This window comes from Salvia splendens, chromosome 20, assembly GCF_004379255.2.
Source record: "Salvia splendens isolate huo1 chromosome 20, SspV2, whole genome shotgun sequence".
Taxonomy (NCBI): domain Eukaryota; kingdom Viridiplantae; phylum Streptophyta; class Magnoliopsida; order Lamiales; family Lamiaceae; genus Salvia; species Salvia splendens.
This window is the reverse complement of record NC_056051.1, coordinates 4,868,485-4,881,512: the sequence shown is the minus strand read 5'-3', so window position 1 is coordinate 4,881,512 and position 13,028 is coordinate 4,868,485. Positions and strand designations below refer to the sequence as shown.

At 32.5% G+C, this 13,028-nt stretch overlaps 1 protein-coding gene across 2 annotated transcripts; it reads left to right on the top strand.

Moving 5' to 3' along the window:
• Nucleotides 1-5,774: 5,774 nt before the first annotated feature.
• LOC121780673 (probable LRR receptor-like serine/threonine-protein kinase At3g47570) lies at nucleotides 5,775-12,399 on the top strand. 2 transcript variants are annotated; one of them, XM_042178303.1, is made up of 6 exons: nucleotides 5,775-6,450; nucleotides 6,574-6,822; nucleotides 7,657-8,019; nucleotides 8,395-8,538; nucleotides 9,836-11,680; nucleotides 11,787-12,399. In XM_042178303.1, the coding sequence occupies exons 1-6, from the start codon at nucleotides 5,985-5,987 to the stop codon at nucleotides 12,176-12,178; spliced, it is 3,459 nt and encodes a 1,152-aa protein (XP_042034237.1). In that variant the 5' UTR covers nucleotides 5,775-5,984; the 3' UTR covers nucleotides 12,179-12,399. The 2 variants fall into 2 exon arrangements, with proteins under 2 accessions (XP_042034237.1, XP_042034236.1); XM_042178302.1 differs by having other exon boundaries at nucleotides 5,776-6,822.
• The last annotated feature ends 629 nt before the right edge of the window (nucleotides 12,400-13,028 follow it).

Sequence of the window (13,028 nt, the reverse complement as noted above, 5' to 3'; positions counted from 1 at the left end):
TCTATTTTTCAATTCCCTCACACGCACAACCCACCATTCTATCCAAGTCACACTTACGCCAGATTCTGTAAAGGTGGCTGGAAGATACATCTAAACAATAAAGGTGGAGATTTGTAGTTGTTGATTGCTTAGATGCAATTACTGATGCTGCATAGAATGATGAAAATGCCGCATAGAATGATGAATATGCCGCATAGAATGATAAAATGAGCTTCATAAGCTGGGGCGACTCGAGAGCCGTCAGATGCAAGATCAAGTGAAGATTGAATCCTAGCCGTAGGATTTTGAATGTTAGTTAGAATTGTTAATTGTTGTTAAAAGAGGGAAAACGGGAATAGTGTTGGGTAATTCATTTTCTCCCAAAATTCAATCTGTAATCTCAGCTCCAAGAAATCAAATATTTTCTTCGCGATTCTTTCCACAATACTTGTCCGTTCTAGCTTGCACTCGATCAATCGCATCTTCGGTTAATCTCAACAATAATAATTACTATAATGAAATTCTACCTGTATTTTGTTGGGAAAATCAAATACTACTAATATTACAATTTTTCTACAATTCGTCAAAATCCAAAATGTTTTCATATTTTCATGTTTAGTCTACATTAGCTTTAATTTTTTCCATATCTACATTTATTTTTGATGCTAATCCACAAGTCTCGCATCATTTGATTAACCCCACCAAGGACATTCATCGACCAATGACGAGGGCAATGACAAAGAAGATGCAAGAAGCTTTAAGCACATTCATCCGTGGAATAAGCTCTTCCAAAGAGAGTGCTCGAGTAGGGGACGACCGGAAGCTGAAAATGGTTCTCATGGCCTCGTGGGAGGAGGGAACGGAAGCGACGCCCGTCAGGACATGTCTTTTGGATTCATTCGATCTTCAATGCGCGAATTTCGTATAATGACCATAACTCTCTCATCCGGACTCCGATGGGGGCGTGCGAGATACTCACGCGAAGCCCTTTCGAAGACGAAGACAATGGTTTTGGAGGATTCCAGAGAAACCGTCCAACCGGGCTTTTAGCATGAGGAAAAACACCCGACCGGGCTTTTTGCTCGACTTGCATTTTTGGACTCTTTTTGTCTCTTTTATTTAGCACTTTTATCCTCTTGTATAAATACCCATGTCTAGGGTTTTTGTCAGGAGACTTTGAACCTTATTGAAGAACAAATACTCAAATTTGAGCACACATCTTCATCATTGAAGATTTATCCAAAATCCCTTGTGGTTGCATTTAATCTATTGCCGGGGTTAGATTATTTGTTAAGGTAATGCTTGCTAGTTCTTGTGTTGCTAGTTGATTTTTGGCCTCTTTGAAGAACGTACCCTCATATTGTTCTTGTAATTATATTTGTTTTGTTAATTAATTTTACCATTCAATTGGATAGCCATGCAATTTAACATACTTCATTCTTTAAAAATAGATACTGATCGCATTGATAAAAATATAAATTTTAATACCAAATTTATGAAGTATGAAAAAAAAGAGATCCACATTGTAATGAGCAGTAAAAAAAGAATTTGAAAAAAAGAAAGTGAATAATATTGGGGTATATTGTAAAATGGCAAAAGAAAATTAAATTTTGAGGACAGATAGAGTATTTTTTTTGTAGGTAAATCAAATATGTTTGAATATTCGTTACTTTAAAAAATTTCAACGATATATTTAAAGTGCTAGTATCTTGATTTCTACTATAATTGTATAAATAAATCCATATAATATTATTTTTCAAGAAATTTCTCTGAGCATTTGATCTTAATAGGATATTTTTGAGAAATTATTTTGAGGTGATTGTGAATTCAACTAATGCTTATTAGTTCTTCTTAGTAGTAGTTCATGATTTAATGAATGATTCAGCTATCTTGGTTTTTAATGTGTTTTTTTTTCATAATATTGATGAAGATATATAACTTTTACATCGGGACAATGATAGTATGATACAATGTAGGAATTTCCACATGCCAAGTGTAATTTTCACATTGTTGATAGCACAATTTTACCAAGAGTGAATGCATACAAATGCAGAGTATGTTTGAGCACTATTTTACTGAGAGCTGCAAATATATTTGCTTGTTGCTTCATCTAGCTACCAATCAAAGATGTTCACATTAATTTACAAAAAAAACTTTGTATTAGTTCTGTAAAATTTGGTGTTTGATGTTATTCAACTAGTTTTATATTCAACTTTGTTTCAATCTCTACAATTTCCACGATTAAATTATGTAAAAAGTAGTTCTACTACCACCATCGCATTTATAAGTTTCTCTTCACAAACTGTGCATGTAATGATGATTTTAGAGTGATTTTTCACTGGTTAGAACAAGAAGGCAAGCACAAGTTTTTTTTTATGTAGTACTCCCCCGTCCATGAATAGGAGTCTCATTTATTCTCGGTACATATTTTAAGAAATTTTAAGAAAAGTGGATGAAAAAAAGTTAGTGAGATCTAAATTTACTTGCAAGACTTTACCGTTAATTGGCCTATATATGATTGAAAAGTAGAACAATATTTATTTGTGCAATCCATCTTATAGTTGGGCTGGGCTGGGCTAACCAGAACTCAAGTTCTGATTCAGCCCACACTACAAAGGCATAGACTAGTCTTCTCATATAAATTTTACATTTAATCATTACAGTATAATGTGAAATTAAAACTTTAATACTACCACTATTTAAAGTCCCTGTAGTGCTTAGCATGTATATGTGGATATGTTTTGAATTAAAATAGATCGTGGGTGGATTTAATCTCCATGCATCATTATTTTAAGTTGAGATTTCTTTCCTATTAACCCTTGATAAAAGATAGAATATTTATATTTAATAGCAGTATGAATAAATAATAAGGCTCATTTACAAAATATAAGAAAAAAATAAATAATTAAAGATAACTAAGCTCATTTAGTGAAGGTGATCTACAACTACAAGACCGTACGTGTGTGGATTGGGATTGTTGACTATTTCAAACGTAGATGACTACAAGTAAAATTCCACATATGACGTGCAAAATCGACTAATTATAGTCTACATCACTTGCAGATATACAATTAATAGTTAAATATTTTAATCTACCCAGTGCGTCAAAGAAACTTCTACTACTAATTATAGTTTAGAGTACTTGCAGATATACAATTAATAATTAAATATTTTAATCCACCCAGTGCGTCAAAGAAACTTCTACTACTAATTATAGTTTAGAGCACTTGCAAATATACAATTAATAGTTAAATATTTTAATCCACCCAATGCGTCAAAAAACTCTACTAATATATTGTGCGTCAATTAGTCTAAAGTGTATTGACAACTTACGCTATCCACCTACCTTTTTCTTTTCTTATAAGACTTAAAATGTCCATTTTAATCCTAATTATACGACTAAAATATAAATTAGTCTAAAACATTCATTTTTTAAAAAACAGGTCCATAATAAATGAAATCCTTGCCGGAGGATCTTTTTTGTGTTTCGTCAAAAAATCAACGGTCATGTCACTGTGCAATTAGAGCTGACTGTTAGTTTTTTAACAGAACCATAAAATAAGGAGTGATATCTTCATTTGTTATGGACCCATGTTTCAAATGTGGATGACTACAAGTAAAATTCCACTAATGGCGTGCAAAATCGACTAATTATAGTTAAATATTTTAATCCACCCAGTGCGTTAAAGAAACTTGTACTACTAATTATAGTTTAGAGCACTTGCTGATATACAATTAATAGTTAAATATTTTAATCCACCCAGTGCGTCAAAGAAACTTCTACTACTAATTATAGTTTAGAGCACTTGTAGATATATTAATTAGTTTAGAGCACTTGTAGATATATTAATTAGTTTAGAGCACTTGCAGATATATTAATTAGTTTAGAGCACTTGCGGATATATTAATTAGTTTAGTCTTAAGAGGATTGACAACTTACACTATCCACCTACCTTTTTCTTTTCTTATTTTCCATAAGACTTAAAAGGTCCAATTTAATCCTAACTATATGACTAAAATATAAATTAGTCTAAAACATTCACTTTTTAAAAAACAAGTCCATAATAAATAAAATCTTTGTCGGGGTGGTCCTTTTTTGTGTTTCATCAAAAAAGCAACGGTCATGTCACTGTGCAATTAGAGCTAACTGTTAGTTTTTAACAGAACCATAAAATAAGGAGTGACATCTTCATTTGTTATGGACCCGTTTTTCAAAAACTGAATGTTTTTGATCAAATATCTTATTTTGATTATATGTTTAAGGCCAAAATTGACCTTTACCGTTTCTATAACTATTTATTTATTTATTTAGCTGAAATACTATACAAATAAATATACAAACTAAAAGTTAGTTAAAATTTAGAGTTAGGATGTATATATGAACAAAGGGTTATACTAAAATGACAGCCACATCTAAAATTACAATGTACCACTAATGAGAATCATTAGATTTAGGAGCAGATTCAATCTTAATGAGCCACGGGCCAGGTACCACAAATGAGAATTCTTAGATTTACGAACAGATTCAATCTTAACCTGTCACGTGGCAGGTTTGCCCTATGTATCGCAGATTGCTTGATTATCTCTAATTCTGTATCGCTGATTGCTTTGAACCATGTGTCAAGTTATTTTTTCTTATATATTTCAGATTGCTTGCCTAGGTTATTATTTTGACTATAGTGTCACCATAATGCTGCAATTTTGTATCACAGATTGCTTGTTTAACTATGATATCAACATAGTGCACTCCTATAAATAAAAGAACAGAAATTGACTAAATTACATTTTTGATATCTAAATATAGGGCTGTGTTATAAAATTGATCTAGAACATTTTCAAAAATCCAATCCCATACAAATAAAAAAGTCCCAAACAAATAAAAATGTAGCCAGAGTCATACCTTTTTAATGAAACCGTAAAAAAACTAACAGTTAAACGCCAATTATGGGTGATTTTGACTGTCAAACAAACAAGAGAATTTTTGGACAAATATTTTAATCCACCAATCAGAAATAGGAAATGTGTTCACAATGCATAAATTTATGTGTGAGTGTTGTAATGGATGAATTTTCAAACTTGGATAACTAATATTCCACTATTGGTTGCCCTACAACAAAAAATTAGAAAATTAGATAATGATATTTTTAAAGCTATTAAGAACGCTAAGAGTTTAACAATATATGTTATTAGTCCATCATATTTCATATACTCAACCACCGATTAATTTTTTTAACATTAATATAACACAGAAATCTAATTCAATTTTATAAACTCTGAATAGAATATAATAATTCATTCTGTTTAATTCTTTTACTTTTAAAGGTCGATAATATTATATTAGCATAAGGTTTCAATTTTACATTGGAAAAATGTGATACAGTAGTATATATATTTCAAAATTTATTTCATATGTCCAGAAGAATAGTCACCGTTGACCAAGACTCAAATATCGCTTTCACGTAATTAATCATAATTACAAAAATATATGGAGAAATTAAGGTAGTGAAATTAAATTATTTACTGCTAAAAATATCTTTGTTTAAAAAATCAACGATTAAAGCTTCATAAATTATGTGTAAGTGAAGACCTATATATGTATTGAAACGTCTTCAAATAGATGTGACACCACACCGTTAATATTCCAAATGTATTTTTCGACTAATATTTTATTGTCGAAAATTCAAATAAACAGAATCCTCATAAATTGAAACGAATCAGAATAAATAACCAGAACACATTTTATATTATTCATATTCCACTATAAAAGCATCTATGACAGTCAATCTAAAGAAACCAATCACCAAATTAATGGGGAATTTCACCTTTTCCATTGTTGTTTCAATCTTGTTATTACATAGCTTTGCCTTCTCCTTGAATTCTATCACCACTGATAAGCATGCAATTAAAATAATGGAGAATTTGAATTTAGCGACCCTATCAGATTCCATGAAACCTATAAATAAGTCAGCCTATCAAAAGAAACGAAGCAGCGAAGAAGCAAACTAATGGAGAATTTGAATTTTTCCTTTGCTCTTTCGATCATTTTCTTAAGTAGCTTTGCCCTCTCCTTGAATTCTATCACCACTGATAAGCATGCACTTATTTCCTTCAAAAACTCCATCACTTCCGACCCTTATGCTATCTTGAGCATCAATTGGTCGCAAAATACATCAGTCTGTAATTGGATTGGTGTGTCGTGCGGCCGCAAACACGGCCGTGTCACAGCTCTTAATCTCTCTGGCTACGGCCTTGTTGGAACTCTTGCTCCACATCTCGGAAACCTTACGTTTCTCAGATATTTCGACATCAACTCCAACAATTTCAGTGGCTTCTTACCCTTTGAGCTCTCTAAACTGCGTCGCTTGAAGGTGATGAATGTGGGAGCAAATTCATTCACCGGAAAAATACCCACATGGTTGGGCAGTTTACCTCAACTGGAGGAACTCTATTTGCACAAGAATACTTTCTTAGGTACAATTCCTTCATCTTTGTATAACAATACCAAGAACCAGAAGTTACAAATATTAAACTTAAACTATAACCAGTTGAATGGGTCCATACCATATGCTATTTTCAATGTGTCTTCCCTTACAGAAATTAGAATTAGAAATAATAGCCTATCTGGTTGGCTACCGAGTGATATGTGCGATAATCTCCCAAATATTGAAGCACTTGATATTTCGGCCAACCAACTTTCCGGAGAAATTCCACCCAACATAGGGAAATGCAGACACCTTCAGCAGCTGGTATTATCCATCAATCATTTGAATGGAAAAATCCCAAGTGAAATTGGAAGTTTGAGTAGGCTTAAAGAGCTATACTTGGGCTTTAACGATTTCAGAGGTAAACGCATCTCTATTTAACTACCTCTGCATTTGATTTCTATATTACTATTCCATAATTTGAAATGGATAAATGATTTGAAAGCACTTATATTGTCTATTCAGTATACCAACTTCATCCTTAATACATAATCATATTTTTCCATTTTACCATTTTAGTATCTCTCTAATTAAGTGAGTTATATTTATTAATAATATTTTAATTTTTTTAATAATTATCTTACTTTATCAATTTTACATTAAAATTAAATGCGTCCAGTTATCAATTTTAGATGCATTTCCAACATACAAAGCAAAAACATCAATAGAAAATGAAATTAGACCACCAGACGACAAAATTGTCAATTTATTGTTTGTGCAAATTTTATTTTACTTTTGTCATTTTATTTTTTTTTTCTTTTTAAATTCCTAGGGTTTTATTATTTTATTGTCAGTTTGATAATATTAATAAATTTTATTTTTAAGAAACTAGGATTTCTTTGATTTTTCTATAAATTATTTTCCTAAATTCGGAGTTGGAAACTATGCTGTGCTGAGAAGTCGTTTTATGATCATATAGTTGTGTTTAAAAAATAATTTTTACCCGGCTGCTATTATTGAAAAGATGCTTTAGAAGAAATAAATGAGTATCTAACAAAATCATTTGTTTACTTTTTATTTTTTGTAACTTCATCCTTAATGTAGGAGTTTATTAAATAAAAAACTAAATCAGGTTTTTGTATCAAATAGTATATGCTAAGCACATGAATGCCTATTCAAACTAAATTTACTCATAAGCATAATGGGAAGATGAAGCAAATGGTTTTCTAATATGTTTCTACTTGTAAAAATGCAGGAAAAATCCCTGAAGAAATAGGGAATCTTTCACAGTTAGAGATGTTACGTATCCCAACTTCCTCTCTGACCGGAAATATTCCCTCTTCACTGTTCAACATATCTTCCTTGAAATACGTGTATCTCTATAACAACAGTTTGTCTGGAAATATCCCAAGTAATATGTGCGACCGTCTTCCAAATATTGAAGTACTTAATCTTTGGGCCAATCAACTTTCTGGAGAAATTCCACCAAACATATGGAAATGCACACATCTTCAGGACTTGGAATTATCTGTTAATCATTTCAATGGAAAAATCCCAAGTGAAATTGGAAGTTTGAGTATGCTTAGAGAGTTGTACCTGAGCATGAACGATTTTAGAGGTATTATGCATATGCCTCTCTTTTTTACTTTACGTTTCTTAAAAATTCGTGTGAAGTCAACTATGGGATCCTTTTCTGGGACGAAGGGAGTAGTTCTTTTTTACAAACGTGTTGAGAAAGTCATTATCCTACAACAATCTCGGAGGTAACATCCCGTTCGAAATTGGGAACATGAGCACGCTTAGGGGGTTGTATTTGGGTAGGAACAACTTTCAAGGTTTGCATATATATCGATTTTCATTTATGATTTGTAGAAGTATTTATTTTGGATATTCAAATATAGGAGTATCTTAACTTAACAGCTTTGATATAAGAGATTGCATATAATTCTTGCGATGATCAATGGTAGAATATCTTTAAATATCACAATTTCAGGAGGAATTCCAGCCGAAATAGGGAAACTTACACGACTAGAGGTATTAAACATTGCAAACGCCTCTTTAACTGGAAATATCCCAACATCCATATTCAACATGTCTTCTTTGACACACGTGAACTTGGACTACAACAGCTTATCTGGTAAATATCAACTTTCCTGAACACATGGATGCTCTCTCTATAGTTTAATTTGCAAAGTAAATTTCTGATTTGTTTCTTACAACAATTAATTCAAGTAATTCTAATATCAGGCTCCCAATTGATCCGAACAAGAGCAAAATGCTTTATACACTTGAGAACTAATTTGAAGGGCACATTCAAATTATCCTCTTAACTATTATAATATATGTACACAAAAAAATTAACATGTATGTCTTTTTATTTATGCAACTCTTTAAAAATTAACGTTGGTCAGAGACATGGTTCTTGTCCAATATGTCCCGAGTTCGATTCAGTTTTACTCATTTTTAATTCTCTGCAACTCTTGTGGTGTCTATGTCTTTTTATTTATGCAACTTTGTCATTCTTCATGCTATTTATTAAGCATAATGTCAACATTTTTGTTTCTTTTTACTTTTTACTTTTTTTGGAACATAATTTCTCTTCACTTGGTAACTGTTTTCTTCCATCATTATGCTAAAAATTAAAAAAATAATTATTGTATTCTAGTACTACCTCCGTTTTTTAAAAATAGCAACTCTTTCCATTTTAGTACGTTCTTTAAAAATAGCAACTTTCAAACTTTCTATTCTAGGAAATCTTTACACCCCTATACATCAATTTATTTACCACTTATACTACTACAATTAACAACTTAAAGTGGGTCTCATAATCCACTAACATTAATTCCATTACTTTTGTCTCTCCATCTCTCATACTTTATCAATTTTTTTCTCCCTCTCTCTTACTTTACCAAATTGTGCATTAAAACTCGTGTCAGTTTCAAATTTCCCTATTTTTAAAAAACGGAGGGAGTATTTGTTAGAATTTATATTTTAGTTGATGTTTTCTATGGTGACATTTAAACATCATAAAAAATTCCATCCATTATACCGTATTGAAAATATTAGTTATTTCGAACTACCGATGTTACGAATATTAAAAAATCCTATAAATATTAACGATAATTTGGGTCCCCCATTTTAAAATTTCTGGCTTCGCCACTGTTAATAGATACGTCATCAATTTTTTTTCTTTTATGATATGATTTCTGCATATTGTTTAAAGAAAGTTCGACATTTATATTTTTATAGCAAGTTATATTTATATATACATTTAGCTTATCACCAACTTTCTTTTCACCATTATTCACTTTTAACATATTCTTTTGATAACATCCGAAATTGCGAATACAACCCAAAAAGAGAAACCTAGAAAGTAGCTGCATTGTTAAGTCTTCCATGAATAAAATCTCACTCAATGAGTTTTCACTTTTCAGGTACTCTTCCTTCAAGTATGGGGATTTCACTTCTCAATCTTGAAATACTTTATTTGTATTCTAACAGACTCAATGGTCCAATTCCAAGCACAATCAACAATGCTTCTAAACTTGTGGATGTTGACATGGGAAACAACTCCTTCATTGGCTCCATACCAGACCTTGGTAATTTGAAACAGCTTCAGATGCTATATCTCGATCACAATCATTTGGGCGGAGAGGAATCTTCAACTCAGGAGTTGACATTTCTCTCTTCTTTTACTAAATGTCGAAATTTGAAGTACTTGGCTGTATCAGACAATTCACTGAATGGTACCCTACCTGCTTCTATTGGGAACTTTTCCTCTTCTCTTCAAAGTATTTGGCTACAAAACAGCCACATCGTGGGTATCATTCCTTCTGAAATTGGAAATTTAAGTAGTTTGTTGTCTATACATTTGGGAGGTAATCAGCTGCGTGGACCCATTCCACCTTTTATTGGGAATATGAAGAAACTCCAAAGATTATATCTTTACGGGAATAAGTTGGAAGGGTCTATCCCTAACGACGTTTGCCGATTGAATAATTTGGGAGAGTTGATCCTTTATAGAAACATGCTTGTGGGTTCAATACCAAAGTGTTTAGGTGAAGTTCAATCCTTGAGAGAGATCTACTTAGACTACAACCAGTTGAATTCCACCATCCCTCCCAACTTCTGGAATCTTACCGACCTCGTGAAATTGAGTTTGTCCTCAAATCATTTGATTGGTCAATTGTCATCTCAACTTGGAAATTTGAAGTCAATCTCCTGTCTAGACTTATCCTTTAATCAATTTTCAGGTAATATCCCCAGCTCAATTGGTGGTTGCCAGTTATTAGAATGTCTCTACTTATCGAATAATTTGTTGGACGGATCTATTCCCCAATCCTTAGCAAATGTTAGAAATTTGAAAGCATTGGATTTATCTTACAATAACCTTTCTGGATCTATACCCAAGTCATTAGAAGACCTTCGTTTTCTTGTGCATTTCAACGCTTCCAACAACAAATTGGTCGGGGAAATTCCAGACAAGGGTTGTTTTGGTAACTTGAGTGATCAATCTTTTTCCAACAACCTTGCCCTTTGTGGTCCAATAAGATTTAAAGTTCCACCATGCACAAAAAATCATCATAGATCAAAAAGCTTGATGAAATTTATAGTGCCTTCTGTGATTTTAGCTGTGACTATGGTGATTGTCATCCTTGTGTTTATAAATAAATTTAAACCGAGGAAATCAACACTACTTCCCACTGCTATTTTACCGGTGACGGAATATAGAAGAGTTTCTTACATAGAACTAGAGCGGGGAACCAGTGGTTTTAGTGAGAGCAACCTTCTTGGAAAAGGAAGTTTTGGTTCGGTATTTGAAGCAACACTTTCTAATGGGTTGAAAGTTGCAGTAAAAGTTTTTAACTTGCAACTACAAGGAGCAGAAAGGAGCTTCTATACTGAAACTGAGATACTTGGGAGCATTCGACACAGAAACACAGTTCGAGTTATTGGATGTTGCAGTAGCCCAGAGTTTAAAGCTTTGGTGCTCACATATATGCCGAATGGGAGCTTGGATAAATGGTTATATTCCAGCATGCATTGTCTAGATCTTATCCAGAGACTGAAGATAGCAATAGATGTTGCAGCAGCCTTGGAATATCTTCACCATGGCCATACATGCCCAGTTGTCCATCGTGATGTAAAGCCAAGCAATGTTTTGCTCGATGAAGACATGGTCGCTCATCTTGGTGATTTTGGTATTGGCAAACTTTTTGACGATGGAGAAGTTGTCGTTCAAACACAAACATTGGCGACTATCGGCTATGCTGCACCAGGTGATGCATAATTCTAAACTTTTCATTCTTCAATGATATTATAGTTTTTTATTTATAAAAATAGCAATGTTTAATCGAATGCTTATCATGCATGTTGCACGGATAGAGTTGGGAATGGAAGGGAAAGTGTCCACACATGGAGATGTGTATAGTTTCGGGATAATGTTGCTCGAGATGTTTACAGGGAAGAAGCCAACAGATGATATGTTTGATGGGGAAATGAGGTTGAAAGAGTGGGTAAGTGAATCATTACAAGAAAACTCAGTTCCTATTGCACCCGTTTTCCTATCTAGCGAAGATCGGGATTTATGTGCAAAGGAGCAATGCGTGTTGTCAATTTTTGAGTTGGCAATGAAATGTTTAGCCAATACACCTCATGAGAGAATCAACATGATTGAAGCAGCGAACACTCTCCAAAGGATCTATGCAACAAGGGTAACAAAAAGGCGTCGTCCACGATATGCATTTTCTGTTGGTAGTCGCAGTAATGGGTTATGATGATTGTGGCAGAGAATTTTACTGTATACTGACTATGTTGACAGTTCATGTGGCATGTACTACCTCCGTCCCAATTAAGTTGATACAAAACTTTTGAGCACGGAGATTAATAAATTATATTGAAACGTCGGAGAAATAAAGAGAGAGTAAAGTAGGTAATGAAATAAAGTAAGATTGATTGAATTTTAGTAATATTTTGAAATGGAGTTCATTTTCATCTAGTTTGATGTTAAGTGTTCTATTTATGAGGGTTTAAACTAGTAAAAAAGCCAAGTTATCTAAAGAAACTTGTTTATTAATAATTGATTATGTTTGAGTTCTTTCAACATGGACAGCTGATACGAGTACAACCTCACCTAGTGAGTTATGTAATTTCATGGACTCTTGTAATTTCATGGCTTTGACTTGAATTGTTTATCCCAATGTAACAAACTTTTCTAATTTAATTATGTTGTTAATTGCCTGATTAATCATTTCATTGTGTTTAAATCTCCAAAATTAGGTTTTAATTAATTAGGTGAAAATAAATCTTCTGACTTAATGGATTCTAAACTGATTAAATCTCCCAATTTAAATAAGTCCCGAGTCCATATCATCGACTATGGTGTGATATAGTTTTTATTAACAGTTATATTTAGGATGTTTGAACACTATTCTCCTCTTTTTAAATCAATCCTTAGTTGCGGTTTATTGGATTTTGCTAAGATTATTTTATCCACCAAATTTTCGAATTTAATTAAGGTTATTAATTGCCTGATTAATTATTTTTATTGTGTTTACGTCTCCAAATTAGGTACTTAAATCTATGAATTCAAATCTTCCGACTTATTAATTGAACCCAAAGTGATTA

Bases quoted from the DNA above. Each gene is read 5' to 3' on its own strand.
- LOC121780673 (XM_042178302.1), top strand. From the start codon at position 5,985: ATGGAGAATTTGAATTTTTCCTTTGCTCTTTCGATCATTTTCTTAAGT. The intron at 8,020-8,394 runs GTATTATGCATA...TCACAATTTCAG, and splicing joins GAGCATGAACGATTTTAGAG to GAGGAATTCCAGCCGAAATA. The intron at 8,539-9,835 runs GTAAATATCAAC...TTCACTTTTCAG, and splicing joins GGACTACAACAGCTTATCTG to GTACTCTTCCTTCAAGTATG.